The following is a 23844-nucleotide window of genomic DNA, read 5'->3' as shown; positions in this document are numbered from 1 at the left end:
GTACCCGAAAGAGGATGACTCGGTACGAGCTCCGAGTGTAATGGCAGAAAACAGGGGAAAGAAGCTCAAAGTACCAAACTAGTAGTTAGAAAAATATAAGTTTTTATTAAATACATAATTAAAAAACACACACATAATGGATGCCAAGGACAAGATAAAGGGAACAGGGAAGAGAGAACAAGCGCCACCCTGGACAAACACACTGGTCTCAAACAAATATAAATAAATAATATATGAAGGATACTGCTGTAATCATGAGAGAAACACAACTGTGTAGGGTACAATGACCAACTCATGAATGCAGTGTACAAGAAAATTATGATATATATTAGAAAGGTGAGTAGAGATCAATAGAAGAACCCACCATGGCTGTGGTGCATAAGATACACAGGGCATAGGCAGTACAAAAATGCACAAACAGTATACCAATGGATGATTACAGGCCAAGTGAGAGGTCTCAGCATCGGCAGCACATAGCCATGGCGGGGAAACTGTGATCTAAGACCAGATGTGAAAGAAGACCAGGATGGCGCTACCCCTACCCTAATAAAAACTTATATTTTTCTAACTTTTCTAACTACTAGTTTGGTACTTTGAGCTTCTTTCCTCACATTTTAGCAGGTCTGACTACAGATTACTGATTGGTGCACTAAGTATTGTTGTGAACTTGACATTAATTTCCTTCTCATTGGCCCACAACCAAGAAGCAGAGAGGAATCATGTGTTCAGATGTGTTCAGATAGAAAGAAAAAGCTGAATATTCAATATGAAGAATAAATAACACTGTATTCTAAATATTAGCGAATTCTCAAAGTGGCGATATTCGTGATAAAAATTTGCTATTTGAATATTCGTGCTCAACACTACTCAGTAAATCAGAAACTGACACAGTTTGTCATTTAGCTTTATAGCTGAGTGGATAAGATCCTTGACTCTAATGTGCAATGTTGGGAGTTCAAATCCTGGCAGAAACTTTTCAGAAATGAGATTTAAATATACTGGGGTGTCCCCAAGCACTGACTCCATATATAGATGCAGCTAGCATGGACTCCTAAGCCGAACTAGAGTCCGAACACCCTCCCCTCTTCAGAGCAGGGGGTGCCTGGGGTTCTCCTATTAACTTCCATTGTGCTCGATAGAACACTCGAGCATCGCAAAGTGTTCTACTAGAGCACACAAGCACTTTGGTGCTTGCTTAACACTAATGATAATAAATAAGTGTCTTGTATTAACTTTCTCTACATGTTAAATGCTATTTACTGAAGTGAGACAACCCCTTTAAAGGAAAATACACAATTTAGTATTCATGGTGCTCCCCACACCCCTTATTACCTATTGTCCATTAATAAACCATGCTTTTGCTTAAAAAATTATTGGGGGGTTCTGAAACCTGATTCAAGAGTTTTTTCTTGTCTTTTTATTTTGTCTCTCCTTAAGGGCTCCTGAACACGAACGTGTGCGCCCTGTGTCTGTATTGCAGCTCGTGCTTGTGCACTCTGTATCACAAATGCAGACCCACACAGAGCAGTGTGGAGCATAGGCATGGAGCAGAAGAGAAGGGATTTCTGTTCGTGCCTCCGCACTGCAAAAAAATAGTTATTGGGTCCGCCTCCGCAAATAGCAGGCACACAGTCAGTGCCCGCGTATTGCGGACCGCTGTTTATGGTCCACAGCACGGGCCACATATGTTTGTGTGTATGAGCCCTAACTGATGGTAACATTTTGAGCTAAAACTACATATTATTGTTAACATGCAATTTGGGATTTTAATGCCCCAATTTTAATAACTTGTATAAATCACCTGTGGGATCAAAATGCTCACTGCACCCTTAGGGCTCATGCACACGACAGTATTTTGCGTTCAGTATACTGGCCGTTTTTTGAGTTCAGTATGCGGTACATATACATTCATTTCAATGGTTCAGCAAAAAAAACAGAAGTGTCTTCGTGTGCATTCCGTTTCAGTATTTCCGTATTTCCATATCGTGAAAAGATAGAACATGTCCTATTCTTGTCCACAAATCACGGTGCTTGGCTCCATTTAAGTCAAAGGGTCCGCAAAAAAAATCTGAACACATACGGAAATGCATCAGTATGTCTTCCATATCCGTTCCATTTTTGCTGAACCATCTATTGAAAATGTTATGCCCAGCCCAATTTTCTATGTAATTACTATATACTGTATATGACATACGGAAAAACGGAATGGAAAAATGGAAATTAAACGGAAACAAAAAACTGAACAACGCATCCGTAAAAAAAACGGACCGCAAAACACTGAAAAAGCCATACTGTCGTGTGAATGAGCCCTTATATTAATTCCTTGAGGTGTAGTTTCCAAAGCGGTGCATTTTGGGGGTGTTTCTGGGGAAAATAGCTAATTTCTTCTGAAAGACCTCACTGCTTCTGTCAGTTTAAATATACAGAGGTTTGGTTTTTAGCTTGTAGTTTTACAATTAAAATCATTTAAGGGCTTGTTACATCTATCTTACATCTGTTAAGCTTAACATTTCAAGATCTCTAGAACACATGACAGTATTTTGCGTTCAGTATACTGGCCATTTTTTGAGTTCAGTATGCGGTACATATACATTCATTTCAATGGTTCAGCAAAAAAAACTGAAGTGTCTTCGCGTGCATTCCGTTTCAGTATTTCCGTATTTCCATATCGTGAAAAGATAGAACATGTCCTATTCTTGTTACAATTAAAATCATTTAAGGGCTTGTTACATCTACCAGGATGCAAATTTTTCCTTTTTGCCCTTGTTGCATAAAAATTTCCAAAATACTTTTGTTTTTCTGCCTTCTGTTAAGCTTAACATTTCAAGATCTCTAGAACTGTGCCAGAAACTTTCTGGGACTCTGTCTTTACCAGGGGCGCTACTAGACTCCAAAAAGATTGGAACAAAGGTCCACTGTGTTTAATTGTACTGTGTTGAAAAGCAGTATACTGACCTTACCAATCGCCGGAGGGTCTCATGGTAACAATTTCCTGGTCCCACAGTAGTCTATATTGGCATCAAGTAAAGACATGTCATATCAGTCACAAGCTGCAGCAGTCTCAGTTTGTGTGACATGTCATTGCTGGAGGCACTGTCATATTCCACACAATTTAGCATAAATTTGGAAATTTTATGTAGTAGATCCATTATTTGTGAACCCACCACAGTTTGACACAAGCTTTTAATTTAGTACTCACTGACATACTCACTGACATACTCTGCAGCGCATTACAGACCTTGTCATCACCAGCAAATGTTCATGACTGATGAGAAGATGAAAAGAACATAGATCAACTGCACATTCTGTATAAAATAACATGATGACAATTTTTTTTTTATATAACCAATACTAAAGTGCTGGTACATAATCCTGAACCATAAAGTGCTAGGGCAAGTCCATTAGTTATTGTGCCCCCTTACGTTTCATGCCCACCCCTTAGAGAGGTCATTGGCAGGCTGCTATGCATATGTAGGGTAGGTTTAGCAATCTGCTCATGAATACAGATGTACTAATAAGTTTTTTCCCATTGTGGTCAGTATTTCAGACCTGTAACTGTAATATGCTCTCACGTAAGTCCAAATGGAATCATATTGAGCTGACATCCACTTTAAATGGGTTTTATATTGATGGTCTATCTTCAGGAGAGGCCTTTAATATATGATTGGCGGGAATCCGACATCTTGGACCCCTGCTGATGATCTGTTTTGCAGTAGCTTGGGTGCTGGAAGTCAGTGCTGGAACCACACAGCTCTGCCCATTGTGTAGTGAACAGAGCTGGTAAATAGAGCACTGCTCCCATTGAGGTAAATTGAAGAAGTGCTGCAGTTACTACTGTGTAGTGGACATACCTATGTAGTTCTGGCATTGACTTCCGGCGCTGGAGCAGCTCAAGTATAGAGCAGCTGTTGCAGTAACAGTCTGCTAGTCTTCTGAACATTAAACCTGGGGCTGGTGGCTATGACCTCTATTCAGAGCAAAGGAAGTGGCTACTTGGTGCTTTGAAGCAATATCTACAGGACAGGGTCTAATCAGAAGTAAATGGGGGCCCTATGAGCAAGTTGAACACTGGACCTACTAAAGTCCTACTCAGGGAACCTCTTGGCTGTTAGCTGGTGGCCTGAGACACTAAGAGCTTTGGGAGTCTGGACACTGCCTGTTTAGGAGCCTGATGTGGAGTGCACTGATGCTACTTCTAGTGATACTTTGGATTGTCTTGCATTGATGTAAGTCATAGTTATGTAAAAGCTAACATTTACTAAAAATGAGTTACAACTACAAGTCTTCTGAATACTAAAGAAGAGTTATTTTATCAGAACCATGGATTATGGCAACATGCACATTATGTCCGGTTCACATATTTCAGTTTTTACAACTGTTCAGCGGATTATCAGCAACCAATGCAAGGCATTTGCATAGTCACTAGCACCTACCGATATTGTATCATGTATTACAGCTGTGGGTCAAAGCATGTATTCGGCTTTTTTGCTGTGACTTTACTACTTAGCAGCATCTTTCTGGCTCAGTGCCTATACAGTGTCAGTGTCTATATAGATTATGCTATCCTGATTTGCATTGCTTGCAATGTTCTCTTGCAAAAATTCCCTCCACAATACAGTGCAACAGAGTACTGTATTAGGTGTCTGTTTTTCAGATGTCTAATCAGATAAAGCATCCCCAATAGCTGATCACTGGGATGTTGGTGATGATAGTTGGGCCAGCTTCTGTTTTAATAAATATTTCAGCAATGTACAGTAAATCTTTTCCATATATCTAAAGATTTTTTTTCTGCAGCAAGCACTTCCTAATTCAGATGAATGATGCCATGAATAGGACAGATCTGCTATCTGAATATACCCCTTAATAGATATTGACTATACAGCAAGGCCCCTTTCACACGGGCGAGAATTCCGCGCGGGTGCAATGCGTGAGGTGAACGCATTGCACCCGCACTGAATCTGGACCCATTCACTTCAATGGGGCTGTGCAGATGAGCGGTGATTTTCACGCATCACTTGTGCGTTGCGTGAAAATCGCAGCATGTTCTATATTCTGTGTTTTTCACGCAACGCAGGCTCCATAGAAATTAATGGGGCTGTGTGAAAATCGCAAGCAAGTGCAGATGCGGTGTGATTTTCACGCATGGTTGCTAGGAGATGATAAGGATGAGCAACCCCGGACCCCATTAAAGTAAATTCACTGTATTATTTTCCATGTTATAAGGGAAAATAATAGCATTCTTAATACAGAATGCTTACTAAAATGTTGATTGAGGGGTTAAAAAATAAAAATAAATAACTCGCGGCTCGAGCAGCCGGCATCATCTTCTTTCTTCTTCTTTCAGAACCTGCAAAAGGACATTTGATGACGTAATCCTTGTATCTTCATTCAGCAGGACCTGCGCTGACGTCACCACGCTCACCACGTGGTGAGCGCGATTACTTCATCAAAGGTCCTTTTGCAGGTCCAGAAAGAAGAAGAAAGAAGACTATGCCGGCTGCGCAAACAAGTGGATGGATGTGAGTTATTTTTTATTTCTTTTTTAACCCTTGAATCTACATTTTAGTAAGCATTCTGTATTAAGAATGCTATTATTTTCCCTTATAACATGAAAAATAATACAGTGAATTTACTTTAATGGGGTCCGGGGTTGCTCATCCCTATCATCTCCTAGCAACCATACGTGAAAATCACACCGCATCCGCACATGCTTGCGGATGCTTGCAATTTTCACACAGCTCCATTCATTTCTTCACTGAAGTTTGGGTTTAGGTTAGGTGTTCAGTAGATTTTATTATTTTCCCTTATAACATGGTTATAAGGGAAAATAATAAAATCTACAGAACACCTAACCTAAACCCAAACTTCAGTGAAGATGTCCAGGGTTCGGGTCTGGGTACCACATTCAGTGCGTGCACACTCGCGCGGGTTTCCTGCAATGCACACGCGACGCATCCAGAACAAATCCGGGACGCCCGTGTGAAAAAGGCCTTATCATAGTTTATCAGAACATTACATAAATTGTACCGTTTTTTTCCCCCCTCCCAAGGTCCAAAAGGCTAAACATGTGGTGGTTGTTGGTGGAGGCTCAGCTGGAGTTGAAATGGCCGCAGAGGTGAAAACTGACTATCCTGAAAAAGAGGTAGAATATTGTAGTTTTTGTTTTCAATATTAACTTCTTCCTGTGCTATTAAAATATGTTTAACTAAAATAATATATATATATATATATATATATATATATAATATATTATGGGTTGCAAATTATTATGCAAATATTTTCTCTGATTTTCCGAAATGGTTGATGCAAATGACAGTGAGTGTAATTTTCAAGTCATCAACCGATGCAGTATAAATAAAATTTTATTGAACAAACCTCCCAATGATAACAGTATTTTTTTTCAAAAATTGAAAAAACGCACTCTTCCAAATTATTATGCACTTTTATTAATTTAATGGTTGCAAAGAACTGAAGGGGTCATTTCTTGAGTTTATACCATTAAGAGGTCACATTTACTGAAATCAAAAGCTATTTCAATCAAAAACATCTTAACAGGCCAAGTTACATGTTAACATAGGACCTCTTATTTGATATCACCTTCACAATTCTTGCATCCATTGAACTTCTGTATTTTGGAGAGTTTCTGCTTGAATTTCTTTGTAGGGTGTCAGAATAACCACAGCTGCTTTTTTTATGTGAACTGCCCCACCATCATAGATCTTTTCCTTGAGGATACTCCAAAGGTTTTCAATAGGGTTGAGGTCAGGGGAGGATGGTGGCCACACCATGAGTTTCTCTCCTTTTATGCCCACAGCAGTCAATGAGGTATTATTTGCAGCATGAGATGGTGCATTGTCATGCATGAAGAAGAATTTTCTATGGAAGGCACGGTTCTTCCTTTTGTACCATAGAAGAAAGTGGTCAGTCAGAAACTCTATGGGGGAGATTTATCAAACTAGTGTAAAGTAGAACTGGCTTAGTTGCCCGTAGCAACCAATCAGATTTCATCTTTCATTTTCTAAAGGAGCTGTAAAAAATGAAAGGTGGAATCTGATTGGTTGCTATGGGCAACTAAGCCAGTTCTACTTTACACCAGTTTGATAAATATCTTTAGATCTCCTATATACTTTGCTGAGGTCATTTTCACATCTTCAGGGGCCCTAAAGAGGCCTACCAGCTCCCTCTTCATGATTCCTGCTCAAAACATGACTCTGCTACCTCCTTGCTGTAGTCGTAGTCTTGTTGGGAAATGGTGGCTATTCACTACTCCATCCATCTGGACAATCTATCATCAGTAAATAAGACTGTTTGAAAATTTGTCTTCATGTATGTCTGGGCCCACTGTAACCATATCTGCTTGTGAGCACTGGTTAGGGGTAGCTGAATAGTTTATGTTTATGCACAACTGCAAGCCACTGGAGGATCCTACACCTTGAGGTTCACAGGACTCCAGAGACACCAGCAGCTTTAAATACATGTTTGCTGCTTTGTAATGGCATTTTAGCAGCTGCTCTCTTAGGCCTTATGCACTTGGCCGTTGCCCGGCCATGGCCGTATTGCGGCCTGCAAACAGCGGGTCTGCAATATGCGGGCCCGGCCACTTGAATGGGTCCGCAGTCCGGATCTGCTGTGTGGAACAGAGGCATGGAACCCTACGGAGGCACACTGAAAAAAAATAGAACATTGCGGTCCCAAATGCACGGAACGGCCGCACAACGGCTGTGTGCATGAGGCCTTAATCTGATGAATTTGTTTGGCAGAAACCTTCCTCATGCCCTTATCTGCACAAACCTCTCTGTGCTCTGAATCAGCCACAAATCTCTTCACAGTACAAAGATCACACTTATGTTTTGTGAAATAGCTAATGTTTTCATACCTCGTCCAAGGCATTACACTATTTGACACTTTTTAGCAGCAGAGAGATCCTTTTCCGTTCCCATATTGCTTGAAACATGTGGCCTGCCTAATAATGTGGATCGTCCTTCTTAAGTAGTTTTCCTTTATATCTTTAACCACTTCAGGACCCTGCCATTTTTCACCTTAAGGACCAGGACCAGGACTTTTTTTTATTTGACATGTATCACTTTATGTGGTAATAACTTTGTAAAGCTTTTACTTATCCAAGCCAATCTGAGATTTTTTTTTTCTCGTGACACACTATACTTCATGATGGTGGTAAATTTCAGTCAATATTTTTCATTACATTTTTTTTTTATCCGAAATTTACCCAAAATTTTTCTAGCCTGTTTACGTTATTCAGGCCACGTTTGTCCTATCCATGTCTCCCGCCTGTTCACGTCACGCAGGCCTTGTTTCATCATATCTGTGTCTCCCGCCTGTTCACACTGTTCAGGCCATGTTTCCTCATCTCTTGTCTGCCGCCTGTCTAAATTATTCAGGCCACATCTCCTCATCTCAATGGTTTCCTCCAAGTTGTCTCTAGGGTCACATGTCTCGCTTGTCGGTCACTCCCGCCATCAACTGTCTATTCCGCCAGGCCACCCTCTAAATTCTAAATGCTTATCTCATTTAAGCTTCGGTCACGGTATCGCCTCCACAATACAATCCAGGACCAGGGTCCTTATTCCAAGTATTGCTCGCCAAGTTTTGGAAATCAGGTATTTAACCTCTCCCCATTAGGGTCTACCACATTCACAGTTCACCATTCCCAGTGTACCACACCATATCCGCTTCATCTCCTCTCACCAGGTGGCATAAACACCCTGCCGCATAATAACCTCTAGGCACAAAATACGGGCTTAAGGTTCTCCACAGTCAAGGGGATGATTGTTGTTTTAACTAAAGCTGCTAACAGTCACCTATTTCAGTTTCAGTATGTCACATCTGTCAGATATCAAGGAAGCCTTGTTTGTTCTAGAAACCCTGGCATCTGAGCATGCCATCAATACGTCAGTAAGGAGCTGGACGGTTCCCAAACTAATTGCCGAACTGATTAAAAGAGGGATCCATTACCCAGCTTCCGCTCTGAAGGCGGAGTTATACAGACTCTTAATATCCGAATCATCTATCTCATCAAGAGAGCAAGTGTCAATGTCAACAATACAATTGTCCTTGACACAATTGCATGGCACAATTAATAACTTATCTTCGGCAATCTCGGATATTCAGAACAGGCTGCTGGTGGTGGAATCCAGAGGTTCGGCAGCCAGCGTACCCGCACCTCCTCTCCCAGTCGCTTCCATGTACCAGTCAACGTCCCCAGGTAGGGTCCTTAACATGACTGAAGTAGCTCCATCCCATTTTGTGACAGATAGCATCAAAAGAGATATCTTGGAAGGGAAAGATGTAAACCTAGCCGCGATTCTACTAGCCACCCATGATACAGTAGAAAATAAAACAATCGCTTGCGAAAACGTTTCCATAGTTCTCAAATCCAGGGATGCCCAACTGAATAAAAAACTATTTATCCCAGAGTTTGTATTGGCATTTAATCTATTCAGGGATATAATCTGTTCAGCCCACCCCGAGAGACGGAAGGAGCTGGATCTATACCTGTATAGGGTCACTGACTTGGGGTATAAGTATGGAGGGCACGCCTTCTATGATTACCACCGTTCTTTTTAGGCAAAAGCCGTGCCAGCTCTCACCCAGTTGCAGCGGGTCACTAATTGGGCATCCCTGCATATGGAATTGTTCTGCCGTCATTTCGCCGGGATAAAAGCTCCAGCGTGCGCTTCATGTCAGTCGATTCTCCATTCCTCAGAATGGTGTCTGAATTTTAGTCATTCGGTGGCCCAAAATAGATCATCGGCAGGCCCCTGTTTTGCCTTGTTCCAACAAAGGCAAAACACTGGCACAGATAAATTGGGTTGTCCCATAGTCTTATTAGGTAGCAGCCAGGTCTGCAATAACTATAATCTGGCAACATGTAATTACAACCAATGCAGAGCGCTCCACGTCTGTTCCGCCTGCTTTAGAGCTCACCCCCTTTTGGTTTGCCCTCATAGAACGTCCAGGAATAAATGAAGAGACGGAGTTAACGTGGACCTGCTGGTAATACTCCTTCGTGACCACCATAACCCTCAACATGTACAATTCTTGCTAGATGGTTTCACGGAGGGTTTTCATATGGGTCTCGTTACCCTTCCTCAGTCCACCTGTAGAATCAGTAGATTCCTTAATTCCGGCAGAATTGGAGAAAGGTTTCCTTATTGGTTCTTACTCCACAGTTCCTTTCAATTATTGGAGAATCAACCCTATCGGCATTGTTACTAAAAAAAATTCAAATAAAAAATGTTTGATCTACGATCTCTCAGCCCCTCATGGTTCAGCTATTCCTAGCCTCAACTCTTTAGTCCCCTCTGAATAAATCTCAATGAAATACTCCTCACTTCACAAGGCTATATCACTTATCCTTTTGGCAGGTAAAGGGGCATGGTTGTCCAAAGCAGACATTGCGGATGCTTTCAAGCTGCTGCCTATCAACCCACAGCTTTGGAAATTTTATGGAATAAAATGGGAAGGTCTCTACTACTTTGCAAACCGCTTAACATTCGGTTCTAAGAGCAGTTCTTGGCAATTTGACCAGTTTGCACAGGCCCTACATTGGATTCTGGTAAACCACTGCGAATGCCCAATGGTCATTCATTATTTAGATGATTTTCTGTTGATATAACAACCCTGCACTAAACCCTGTAAACTAAATAATCTCCTCCAAGTATTCGCAAGTCTTAACATTCCGGTCGCCCCATCAAAAATAGAAGGGCCCTCAACGGTAATAACCTTCCTAGGTATAGTCCTGGAAACAAGACTGCCAGAAGATAAGCTTATCAAAATCAAGGAGATTATCTCCAATTCTGTGGATTCCAGAATTTTCATGAAACAGGATCCCTGCTAGGCATGCTAAACTTTGCAACTAGAATCATGCCAGATTATTGGATTTACTTCCGGCAGCCATAGAGCAGGACTCCCCTGGATTCCTGGATTCCAGCAATGGCCGACTTGGCCATGTGGAATACCTTCCTGACCAACTGGATCGGGATCTCCTTATTCAACATTGGATCTTTCAACATTGAATAGTATTGCACCCCGGCCAAGTATAATTTAATTGAATTGTAAGCGAGTTGAAGGTGTTTATGACAATAAGCCAGAAAAGCCATCAAATAAGTGGTCTTATCTGTGTAGTTCCTTGGATGGAGAAGGGAATTTTTATTTGAAGATGTTCCAGCCGGTCTTGTAGTTTCTGGCCAAACTACAACATCACAAACCGGGCCTCCCATTCAAGTTAAATATTTTCAAACTTTCAACAAGTGGTGCCCTGTCCAAGTTTTAAATAAGTTGATAGTAACCTTGGGTAATTCATCCCCTGATAGTCCGTTACTGCCTTTCAAAACCAAGCCCCTTACGACAGCACAGTTCATATCCCACATATGCATTTTAGCAACTGGGTTAGGTTTTGACCCCAAAACTATATCAGGGCACTCGTTTTCCCACATCTTCTACGTTTTTCTCAGACGTAGCCGCCTCCAGAGGTTTTGCAACCATATATCAAAAACAGTGGTTTGCAGGCCATTGGCCCCCAGAAATCTCTTCACTCAACGCCTACCTCAGATCCTCTCCGTTATTAGAGATCTATACAATTGTAGCTGCTGCTCAAGTCTGGTGTATGCAATGGGCCAATTCTCCAGTGACATTCATCACGGACAACCAGGCAGTGATGGACATCATTACCAAGGGCAGGTCAAAGTCATCTTATGTCATGCCCTTCATTCTCAAATTAGTCTGGATTTCTTTACATTATAACTTACAAGTGTTATGCAGACATATCCAAGGCATTCAGAACTTAGCTGCTGACACATTATCACGCTTTCATTTCCATACTTTTTTCCAGGTCATGCCAGAAGCGGAACAAACAGGATTATCCCCTCCAGGCTTCAATACTCTGCGTATGGATTAGGACACTTCATATTAACAGCCAAATCCCTTGTGCAAAGGTCGCTATCTGCCAACACGGCCAGAAACTACAAGACCATCTGGAATATCTTCAAAAAAGTGTTCCCTTCTCCATCCAAGGAACGACACAGATAAGACCACTTATTTAATGGCTTTTCTGGCTTATTGTCATAAACACCTTAAACGCGCTTACAATTCAATTAAATTATACTTCACTGGGGTGCAATACTATTCAATGTTGAAAGATCCAGGAAGTAGGTCAATCTTCACTTCCCCTGCAATCAAGTCCACTCTCAGAGGTATTAAAAAAAGCAACAGAAACACCACTCTAAGCAGACAACCAGTTTCAGGGGAACTGTTTAGGAAACTCTCCAACTCCCTAGACGGTAATCCTTTTGGGCTCCAACCCAGCACGGTTATTAAGGCTGCCATGTATCTATATTTCTATGGTTTTCTACGACCAGGGGAATTTACCAGTTTCTATCCCAAATTAAAAGGTTTAACTAGGAGTAAACTAGTATGGAATCACGACCATTAAAGTTTATATCTGCCGTCAACTAAAACATCACAAACCGGGCCTCCCGTTCAAGTTAAATATTTTCAAACTTTCAACAAGTGGTGCCCTGTCCAAGTTTTAAATAAGTTGATAGTAACCTTGGGTAATTCCTCCCCCGTTACTGCCTTTCAAAACCAAGCCCCTTATGACAGCACAGTTCATAGCCCACATCCGCATTTTAGCAACTGGGTTAGGTTTTGACCCCAAAACCATATCAGGGCACTCGTTTCACATCGGGGCCGCCTCTGCGGCTTCCAAGCACAATGTACCCTGCCATATCATCCGTAAAATGGATCGCTGGCAATCATCGTGCTTTATCAGGTACATTCCTAACCCACACAATGAAATTTCTGAAGCTTTCTGTAATTTAGCCTTATAAATCGCTTTCATTTAATAAAATCCTAAGCTACCCTGCTTGTCTTCTTTTGCCTCTTATAGGCCTACCCACGTTCATGGCTATGGGCACAATCAAAGCCATTCAGTTAAGTCAGCAGGATGTGGATAGTTCAACTATTTCATCACCATCATGTCAAGTTCAGTATCTGTAGCCATGACCACAAATTGTCAATGCTGATTTCAGCCTGTAATTGTGGGAGGGGCGGAGGCTCTATAAATTCCTACACATTCATCCTTCCACACGGGCGTCTTCCGTGTCCCACCCTCCCTCCCCCTTTTACTGGCTCTCCTCTGGGTATGCCCCCTTATAGGCTTACCCACGTTCATAGCTATGGGCACAATCCAAGCCAATAGTTCAACTATTTTGTCCCCATTATGTCAAGTTCAGTATCTGTAGCCATGACCACAAATATATATATATATATATATATATATATATATATAAATCAATTTCAGTTAGTGTCAGTTTAGTGTCAGTTTAGCATTTTGCACAAACGCACCATCTGCGTGGGTGCATTTTGAAACCACCAAGCACTGTAGTGATTTTTTTATACTAAAATGTATAAAGTCTGTGAGAGTAGCTCTGGGTACACTCACAAGTTCCAGGTTTACAAAGCGAGGGACACCCGGATTGAACCCCCAGAATATCCCCTGTCCTAGGAGTTAGTGGGAAGATAGTGTAAGATGCCTGATGGGTAAAGTGCTCACTGCACACCTTTGAATACTTCTTGAGGGGTTTAGTTTCCGGAATGGGGTCACTTTTTGGGAGTTTCCACTGTAGGGGTACCTCAGGGTCTCTTCATATGCTACTTAGCTCCAAAAAGCCAATGCTGCAAAATCTGTCCTACAAAATCCCTCTGGTGCTCGTTCCCTTTTGAACCCTGTCATGCTCTCAAAAATCCTTTTTTGACGTTTCAGGGGAAAATGGGTAACAAAATGTGGGGTGCATTTTGTCCTGTTACCGCTTGTGAAAGTGAAACATGTGGGTATAAAGCAACTTTTTCAGCAAAAAATTTTAATTTTTCATTTTCACAGCCAAGTATTTCCTAATTCTGAGAAACGCCTGATGGGTCAAAGTGCTCACTACACACCTTGAAATACTCCTTAATAGGGTTGTTTCGGGTATCGAATTTTCAATACCCAATCAACACTTTTGTCTGGTACGACCTCGATACCAGGATTTGCCTTTTTTCGATATTAGGCTTCGCTGTTGCGCAGTCTAGTATCAGAGAACAATGAGCGAGCTGCTCTCAACGCACTCAGTGTTCTCCTCAGCAGCACAGGGGAGAAGGAAGAAGTCTCTCCCTCCCCCTATGCCATAGCTGCCGCTGCCATCAATGAGGAGAGAGGGGCGGGCTTACTGCGCCACCAATGAAAGTAAATGTTTAAAGAGGACTTTTCATCTGGCAAAAAATTCAGAACTAAGTGTCATGATATATACAGCGGCGCCCAGGGATCTTACTGCACTTACTATTATCCCTGGGCGCCGCTCCGTTCTCCTGCTATGTCTTCCAGTATCTTCGGTGACTTGGTTATACTGGGCGGAGACTGCCCTTGTTCTCCTGTGCTTCTCCTTCTACCAGGCTGTAGCGCTGGCCAATCGCAGCACAGAGCTCATAGCCTGGGAGAAAAAAAACAAGTCCCCGAAGATACCGGAGGACATAGCGGGAGAATGGAGCCCAGGGATAACAGTAAGTGCAGTGAGATCCCTGGGCGCCACTCTACATATCATGATACTTAGTTCAGAATTTTTTGCCAGATGAAAGGTCCTCTTCAATACAAATCCCGGAGGTGAGTGTTGGCGGGGAGCTCCAATTAGCGGCAGTTAACCCCTCAGGTGCTGCACCCGCCTCCTATATTAAATGTTAATTATATTATCATTGGTGGCGCAGTGCACCCTCCCCCCCTCCTCCCCAGTATTAAAATCATTGGTGGCTCAGTGCACCCCCCCAACCCCCCCAGTATTAAAATCATTGGTGTCAGTGGCCACAGGGTCCCCTCCCCCTCATTGGTGGCAGTGGCAGTTCCAATCGAAGCCCCAGCAAAAACCATCAAAATATTAAGTATAAATCACCCCCTTTCCTAATTTTACATATAAAACATAAAAACAATAAATAAACATGTCACATATCGCCACGTCTAAAAAGTCCAAACTATTAAAATATAAAAAAACATGTCCTATGCGGTGAGCGTCATAAAAGAAAAATAAATAAAAACTGCGCAATTTGCCATTTTTTTTGTCACCTTTTCCCTACAAAATATAGGATCGGACTGTTCTATTATGGGCCGGACGTTCCATAAAATACGGAATGCATACGGATTATTTTTTTTCCCGCGTGGTATCAAATTGTATCGAGTATCGCAATACTTTTTAATGGTAACGTAACCGTATTAAAATTTGGGTATCAAAACAACCCTACTCCTTGAGGGTTCTAGTTTCCGGAATGGGATCACTTTTGGGGGGTTTACACTGTAGGAGTACCTCAGGCTGTCTTCAAATACAAAATCTGCCTCCAAAATCCATATGGCGCTGCTTTCCTTCTGACCACTGGCACATGCCCATAGAGCAGTTTACCGCCACATATGGGGTATTTCTGTAAACTGCTGAATCAGTGTAATGCTTATTGAGTTTATTTAGCTGTTAACCCTTGCTGTGTTGCAAGAAAAAAATTATTAACATGAAAAATCTACCAAAAAAGTGAAATTTTGAAATTTAACCTCCATTTTCATTTCATTTTTGTAGAACACATCAAGGGTTAACAAAGTTTGTAACATCAGTTTTGAATAATTTGAGTGTAGTTTATAAAATGGGGGCAATTACATAAGCCCCTCATAATCACTTTATAACTGAATTGGTGCTTAAAAAAATGGTTTGGGAAATTTTGGTGAAAATGTGAAAAATTGCTTCTAAAATTTGAAGCCTTCTAACATCCTAAAAAAATTAAATGACCTTTAGAAAATGATGCCAACATAAAGTAGACATATTGGGAACGTTGATTGATAACTATTTTATGAGGTATTACTATCTGTCTTAGAAGTAGAGAAACTCAAATTTAGAAATTTGTGAATTTTTCAAAATTTTTGGTAAATTTGCGATTTTTTCATTAAAAAAGGTGTTATATATTGACTCAAATTTATGACTGTCATGAAGTACAATGTGTCACGAGAAAACAGTCTCAGAACGGCTTGGATAAGTAAATGCGTTCCAAAGTAATTAGCACATAAAGTGACACATGTCAGCAAAAAAATCAGCCTGGGATTTATGGTGAAAAGTGGCTCGGTACTGAAAGGGTTAAAAAGTACCTTTAGTTACACAACCAGCCACCTTATCCAACATAAATGACTATTGGTGTGGGCTGCTTGATGGGGGGTGTCTGGCAACTTCTGTCCAGTCAAACTCCTAAAATATAAATAGCATGCTGCTTGTAACTTCTCATTTATTACTTCAAATTCACTATGATTTTTTAAACAGCTACTTTTCTCCTAACAGGTGACATTGATACATTCAAAAATTGCGTTAGCCGATGTGGAGCTGCAGCCGTGTGTAAGGCAGGCTATAAAGGATATCCTTTTGGAAAAAGGAGTTGAGCTAGTATTGGGTATGTGAAGATTTTGCTAATCTATATGAGCTCTTATTAGCATTTTATTATGGTTTTGTGTAAAGCAAAAGGTGCCTGTCTAATCCAATCTGAGTGGTATGCCTCCAAAAACGGAGACTCTAGTGAGAACTGTTTTTGATATTAGGAAAATAATAGCATGGTCCCAAGATATGAATACATAGTAATTGTGCCAACCATTATTAAACAGGGCAACGAGTTACCAATCTGAATGAATTAACCTTGAACGTGGTTCAAGAGAATATGGAATTGCATTTGGACAAGGGTACAGAGGTGATCACTGCTGACCTGATTCTCTGTTGCATAGGACTGAAGATTAATTCATCTTGCTACATGGATGCTTTTGGTAAGTGAAAAAATACGTATGTGCAACAGAATTTTTTAGCACGCATCACTCTTTGTATTCCCCATACATTTTTATGGAGAGTGATAGCACATAAATGGTATATTGGACATTTTCGTCCTGCATATTGAAAAAACAAGAACCCATTATTCTTGAGGACAGTTGGGGGCAAGATGTCAGACTTACATCTGTTTGAATTTTATGACGTGTCACTTCACGCTGCTCATTATTAGTACTTATATACTCAGGGGCAGACTGGAAACTTAAAGTGGCACTGGGGGAAAAAAACTAAAAGTATCCCTATGTTGTACAGTAGGTGGTCCTAACAGGCAGTTTGTGGGGCAAACACAAGTAGGCCCAGTCAGCAATATCACAGTGCTGTACAAAATACTACCCTACCAGAAGCAAATATAAAAAAATACTGCTTCATCAGCACCAAATGGCACCACAAAATACCTGCCCAGAAGCTCCTTTCCTGTGATGGCCAGTGTCAGCTGTCATGTTCTATCCTTCTCTTCCTCCTGCTCCAGTAGTCTCTAATTAAGATATGGAGGAAGGGACTGATAAGGTGAGTTGTGGGCCACAGCATTATGCCAGCCCTATTTCAGCATGCTGGCTTGTATTTCAGCACTACCAAACAGATATCAGAATACAGTAGTACATACAGTTGTGTTCAAAATTATTCAACCCCCAATGCTGTAAAGGGTTTTAGGGAATTTAGTGTACATTTGTAATTGTGTTAAGAATGAAATCTTACAAGGACTTTTTAAAGAACCAAATGCAACTAAAATGACATCAATTATTTTTGTAATACAGTATTAAATGTTTTTTTTTTGTGATTTCTTCATTAACACAATTATTCAACCCCTTAAAGACTACCACTCTTAATAACAGAGGTTCATTCAAGTGTTTTCGATCAGGTACTGAAAACACCTGTGGATGTCAAGGAGCAGCAATCAAGCATAATAAGCACCAATTAGGCAGATTTAAAAGGACTGTGATACTCAGCTCCTTCTAGACATTTACAGGTGTGTTCACAAACATGGTGAAGTCAAGAGAATGGTCCAGGAAGACAAGAGAAGAGGTGATTTCTCTTCACAGGAAGGGCAATGACTATAAGAAGATTGCAAAGATGTTAAACATACCGAAAGACACCATAGGAAGCATCATTCGCAAATTCAAGGCAAAGGGCACTGTTGAAATGCTACCTGGTCGTGGCAGAAAGAAGATGCTGACTTCGACTGCTGTGCGCTACCTGTAGCGCAAAGTGGAGAAAAGACCCCGTGTGACTGCTGAGGAACTGAAAAAAGATTTGTCAGATGTGGGTACTGAAGTTTCAGCTCAGACAATAAGGCGCACACTGCGTAATGAAGGCCTCCATGCCAGAACTCCCAGGTGCACCCCATTGCTGTCTCCAAAGAATAAGAAGAGTCGACTGCACTATGCCAAAAGTCATGTGGACAAGCCACAAAAGTTTTGGGATAGTGTTCTGTGGACTGATGAAACAAAATTAGAACTGTTTGGGCCCATGGATCAACGCTATGTTTGGAGGAGGAAGAACAAGGCCTATGACGAAAAGAACACCTTGCATACTGTGAAGCATGGCGGGAGGGTCAATCATGCTTTGGGGCTGTTTTGCTTCTACAGGTACAGGGAAGCTTCAGCGTGTGCAAAGTACCATGAATTCTCTTCAGTACCAGGAGATATTGGATGAAAATGTGATGCAGCCTGTCACAAACCTGAGGCTTGGGAGACGTTGGACCTTTCAACAGGAAAATGATCCCAAGCATACCTCCAAGTCCACTAGAGCATGGTTGCAGATTAAAGGCTGGAACATTTTGAAGTGGCCATCGCAGTCACCAGACTTAAATCCGATTGAGAACCTCTGGTGGGACTTAAAGAAAGCAGTTGCAGCGTGCAAGCCTAAGAATGTGACTGAACTGGAGGCTTTTGCCCATGAAGAATGGGCGAAGATACCCGTAGATCACTGCAAGACACTTGTGTCAAGCTATGCTTCACGTTTAAAAGCTGTTATAACTGGAAAAGGATGTTGTACTAAGATTGAATGTCACTTGGGGGTTGAATAAAACTGATAATGATGTGAGCACAGAAAAGACATTTGTGGTTATTTCATTATAAATGTTATGTTATATTTGTCTGACTTACAAGTGCCTCTTTGATTTAATTGTAAACAAGATGATCAAAATCAATGTCAAACTGGCCAAAACACTAAATTTCAGTGGGGGTTGAATAATTTTGAACACAACTGTACATACTAAAACAAGTGTTGTCTCATCTGATTGTAGACTTTTTCTTTCATCTTCTCCTTTCAGCCCAAAATGCCATGAATTCTTTCAGCCATATATCATCTCTGCAGTTTTCCACACAGCCTTTTTAGGTTCCTCACTTATCCATCATCTTCCCCACCTTCTGTGCAAACTCCTCAGCCTGGTGCCCCAACGGTGTAATCCTGCTGCCACCTATAGTACTGCGCATGCTGTGTTTCCCAATTCCCCCAAATACTATACTGAAGACAAATTGTTCCAAACAGATAGTCCCCCTGAAAATGCCAGCACCATACAAATTAATTGTGCCAATCCCCTCAAGTGGCCTCTAGTAGAAATAAAACCTCCTTGTAGTGCTCCCAGTAGTAATAATGCCTTCCAATAGTGCCTCAAGTAGTAATAATATATTTAAAGTGCTCCCAGTAATAATAAAGCCCCCTATAGTACCCTCAATGATAATGTCCCCGATACTTTTTCCAGAAAAATATTGCTCCTATAATACTCTCAGTAAGAATAATGCCCCATATAGTTCCCCCGATAATAGTAATATTGCCCTCTATAGTGCCCCCAGTAGTATTAATGTGCCATTTACTGACCCCAGTAGTAATCATATTGCATCCTATTGTGCCCCAGGTAATAATAATATATCCAGTAGTGTGCTTCCCCTAAAATGGCCTACACTAGAAAAAATTATCTAAACCTTGTGAGAGGGGTAACCACGTCTGTAGTATATAGTCTGTCCTATTATTTGCATACCCTGTGTTCCACTGTTTACTATGTTTGATATGTAACAGAGGTTGGTTTTAAGTTATACATCTATGTATCTATGTAGAATGAATATATTACTATGTGTGACTGAGTATACTGAGCGTGCTCCAACAGCCTGTGTCAGACATTGTAGAGAGTGCTAAGAAAGGAGGGGCAGAGCTTGGTGCTGAAAGGAAATAGGGCTCCATGGAACTGTTATGGAGAGTCAGGGGTGGATTGGCCATAGAACTTACAGGGAAATTTCCCAGTAGGCCAATGCCCAGGGGGCCGCCTCGGCCCCCTGGGCATTGGCCCAGGGGGCCCTGACTTCCATTAATTTAGACCCAACTACAAAACTTTTAGTATCTTTTCCAGGGCCACTTTAAGTTCCCAGTCTGCCCCTGTGGATAGTTATGAGAGGATAGTCTGGAAAAATTGCAGCGACATCTCTGAGAGGAAAGACATCATGGAGAGGGGACTCTAGAGAGAGATGAAAAGACTGGGACCACTAGAGAAAACATAGCTAAATGAGAGTGGTTAAGAGCATCTGGGACTGTTACCACTGAGAAGGGGCAGTTGGAGGATGAGTGGAGACCGGTGTCAGTGGTTTGTGGAGATGTGCAGACACAGAACTTGCGTCACTGAACCACTCAGAGTTATATATTTCATTACTGAAGTAAAGTTGTGTAAAATCTTCCACACACCTAGTTCCTGTGCTCATACACTACACTGGTTGTGCCACCCTTACAACCTGACTCCCATTCCATGCTGTGTCTGCTGTGAAGGCTGCAGTTCTCTTTTAGCTTGCAACCTGAGAGGTCTGTATCCTGGCATAGGCGGTTACGATGATGTCACTGAGCTGCTTTCACCCTGGTACAGGTGGTTGCAATGATGTCATTGTTGCTACACACATGCCTGCCCCATAGATACCCTGTCTCATAGACTTCAAGCCTAGTGGCTTTTGAGGGTTAACAGCCGTTGGGTACATAAGGACTTGACAACGCCAGCGTTAATTTGGAACATGAGATTGTTAAAGGGGTTATCCAATATCTAAAAGATCCCCCCCCCCTTGCCCGGGCCCCTTGTATGGCTTATACTTACCTGCTCCCAGGCACCAGCATCGCTCTGAATTCCTGCACAGCCGCTGCTGCATCTTCCATTGAGGCTAGTCACAGTCACGGCCTGCTATTAGCTGCTCCCCCATCGCTGGACGTTTTGATTCGAGCGACGGGGAGATGCAGTGGTGGCCATGCAGGGATCAGGAGCGAGCAGGTAAATATAATCCATACTAGGGGCCTGGGCATTGGGGAAGATATTTCAGATATCGGATAAGGCCTTTAAGCACCATGCTGGTGACCATGAGGAGGGTACTGGAGACTCAGTTGGCCCCCTGGGCATCAGTCCATAAGGAAGCTTCCCAGTAGTGTTCATGGTCTGTTCACCCCTGGATATACTTATTTCCGAAAGATGTTATACTGTTACAATTTTTTTTTTTTTATTAAATACTATTTTTCCCATTAAGGTGATAAAGTGGCGAGCAATGGGGCTCTGAAAGTGAATGATCATTTACAAGTGGAAGGATATAATAATATTTATGCAGTTGGGGACTGTGCTGATTTAAGCGGACCTAAAATGGCTTATAATGCTGGCTTGCATGCCAAGATTGCAGTAACCAACATTATCCACAGTCTTATGGACAAACCACTCAAGACCTATAAAACAGGTACCCAGATGCATAATTCTGTTTTATATGAACTTATCTCTGTGGCAGCAAGTTGGTAAATGAAGAAAGTACAGAAAATTCTGTGTAATTCTGATAAACTGTACAGCCAAATGTCAGTGCAACTAATTTTGTGTTTCTTTTTTTAGGACCTGTCACTATGCTATTGTCTATGGGTCGAAACGCTGGAGTTGGCCAGATCAATGGTTTCTACTTGGGGAGTTTTTTTGTTACTAGAGCAAAAAGTAGAGATATATTTGTTTCAAAAAGCTGGAAAGAAATGGGACAAAAGATGCCCGAATAAGTATTAATTGAATTATTAATAACATTTTAAATGCTGCCTTTTCTTTAACTTCTAACTCAACATACCAGTTGTTTATTACTTTACTGTAAAGAGAATATTAAAATAAACATTTTTAATATACAAACTAACCAAATGACAGCCATAATAATATGTTCATACAGATGTGTTCACCCTTGCCTTTCTGCACAAATTAAATATATTACTTCAACATTCTAGCAAAAACCTTGACAGGCTGCAATTCACTTCTCAACCACTGGCTGGAAACATAGACACATATATAGCATAAATACCTACCAACAAAGTCTCAAAACTGTTGCAGATATTTACTTTACTGGCACAAAATGGTGCACATTAGGCATGGCCCCTTTCCTAGAAATCTCCATCCCCTTTCCGGTAATCCCCCATCTCCTGTCGAGCATGTTAGAAAAAGTGTAGAAACCCTAGATACGCCACATTTCTCCAATATATGCCACTTTGTAGACGGATTTTAGCGCAGACACTTTAGTAAATCTGGGCTTGTGTTTTTTTTAAGCTGGTAATCTCGCACTACTCATGTTCAGATACAGTAAATCAAGTCAAGAGGAAAGGTAAAGACACATCTCTGCATTGCATAGATACCTGCCTGGTGCAAGCATACAGTAAATTACCATTTTCCAAATTGTCTTTTATTTTGTCTCTGTATCATTGACAGTAGTGTTCTGTTTTTTTTTTTTATTCTGAAAATGAAAATATATGGCTTCATGCATAAAAACAGGAACAGACATAAAGCATTTGGTACCTGACCATGTCAGCCAATCAAATGAGAACTTTGATTTCTCTCCAGTGGTGGTTAGAAAAGTTAGTTGCTTTGATCAAATTCTTCCTTTCTATTCTCTTTATTTTGTATTTGTTGAGTCATAGCCGCAAGCCTGTCCGCCTCGCTGTTGATGCCCCATTACTTACAGAAGTCAGCGCCAGCAAAGTCTGAACAGTCAGTGTTTGGACTGCTATGCAGAAGAGATTCAAGGGGAGGTGAAAGCAGAGCATTGCTTCCACTCCCCCTACCTCCTATAATATACAGACAGGTCCATAAATATTGGGACATCAACACAATTGTAACATTTTTGGCTCTATACACCACCACAATGAATTTGAAATGAAACAAATAAGCTTTAATTCGAGGGTATTTACATCCAAATCAGGTGAACGGTGTAGGAATTGCAACAGTTTGCATATGTGCCTCCCACTTGTTAAGGGACCAAAAGTAATGGGACAATTGGCTTTTCAACTGTTCCGTGGCCAGGTGTGTGTTATTCCCTCATTAACCCGATTACAATGAGCAGATAAAAAGTACAGAGTTAATTTCAAATGTGCTAGTTGCATTTGGAAACTGTTGCTGTCAACGCTCAAGAATAGATCTAAAGAGCTGTCACTATCAGTGAAGCAAGCCATTATTAGGCTGAAAAAAACTAAACAAACCCATCAGAGAGATAGCAAAAATTAGCCGTGGCCAAAACAACTGTTTAGAACATTCTTAAAAAGAAGGAACCCACAATGAGCTCAGCAACACCAAAAGACCCGGAAGACCACGGAAAACAACTGTGGTGGTGTCACGGCGGACGAGCACTCAGACACACAGATAAACCAACAACCAGGCTCTAGGTGAGAAGCAGGGGAAGGGTCACCTCCTAGCTAATCCCGGACTTCTCTCCCTGCCCTGCTCAGCCCACATTCAGACCTTGGTGGTAGGAATGATGTGTCCCCATGCCTGGGCTAAAACACCCTAGATTCCCTGAGATGGTGAAAAAGGGGAAATAGGAGCAGCCTGCTCGCACAGAACCTGGATGGGAGAGATGACGCAAACACAACCTAGACAGCAAACAACAAAAACTGAAACCACACTTATCTTTTCTGAGCTGGAACAGACAACCTTCCTTCCTTGCTTCCAAGGCCAGACTGATTTCTATAACCCGCCCAGAGCACT

At 41.5% G+C, this 23844-nt stretch overlaps 1 protein-coding gene across 1 annotated transcript in view; it reads left to right on the top strand.

Annotated features, from left to right (window-relative positions):
- The window catches only part of AIFM2 (apoptosis inducing factor mitochondria associated 2), an 89130-nt gene extending 66620 nt beyond the window's left edge, over positions 1-22510 (top strand). The window contains exons 5-9 of the mRNA XM_044299288.1: positions 6050-6142; positions 16356-16464; positions 16673-16828; positions 21380-21580; positions 21727-22510. Coding sequence (XP_044155223.1) covers positions 6050-6142; positions 16356-16464; positions 16673-16828; positions 21380-21580; positions 21727-21881 — 714 coding nt within the window. The 3' untranslated portion in view covers positions 21882-22510. The remainder of the gene's footprint in view (positions 1-6049; positions 6143-16355; positions 16465-16672; positions 16829-21379; positions 21581-21726) is intronic.
- The last annotated feature ends 1334 nt before the right edge of the window (positions 22511-23844 follow it).

Source organism: Bufo gargarizans, chromosome 6 (assembly GCF_014858855.1).
Source record: "Bufo gargarizans isolate SCDJY-AF-19 chromosome 6, ASM1485885v1, whole genome shotgun sequence".
NCBI classification, from domain to species: domain Eukaryota; kingdom Metazoa; phylum Chordata; class Amphibia; order Anura; family Bufonidae; genus Bufo; species Bufo gargarizans.
This window is presented reverse-complemented; position numbering and strand designations above follow the sequence as displayed.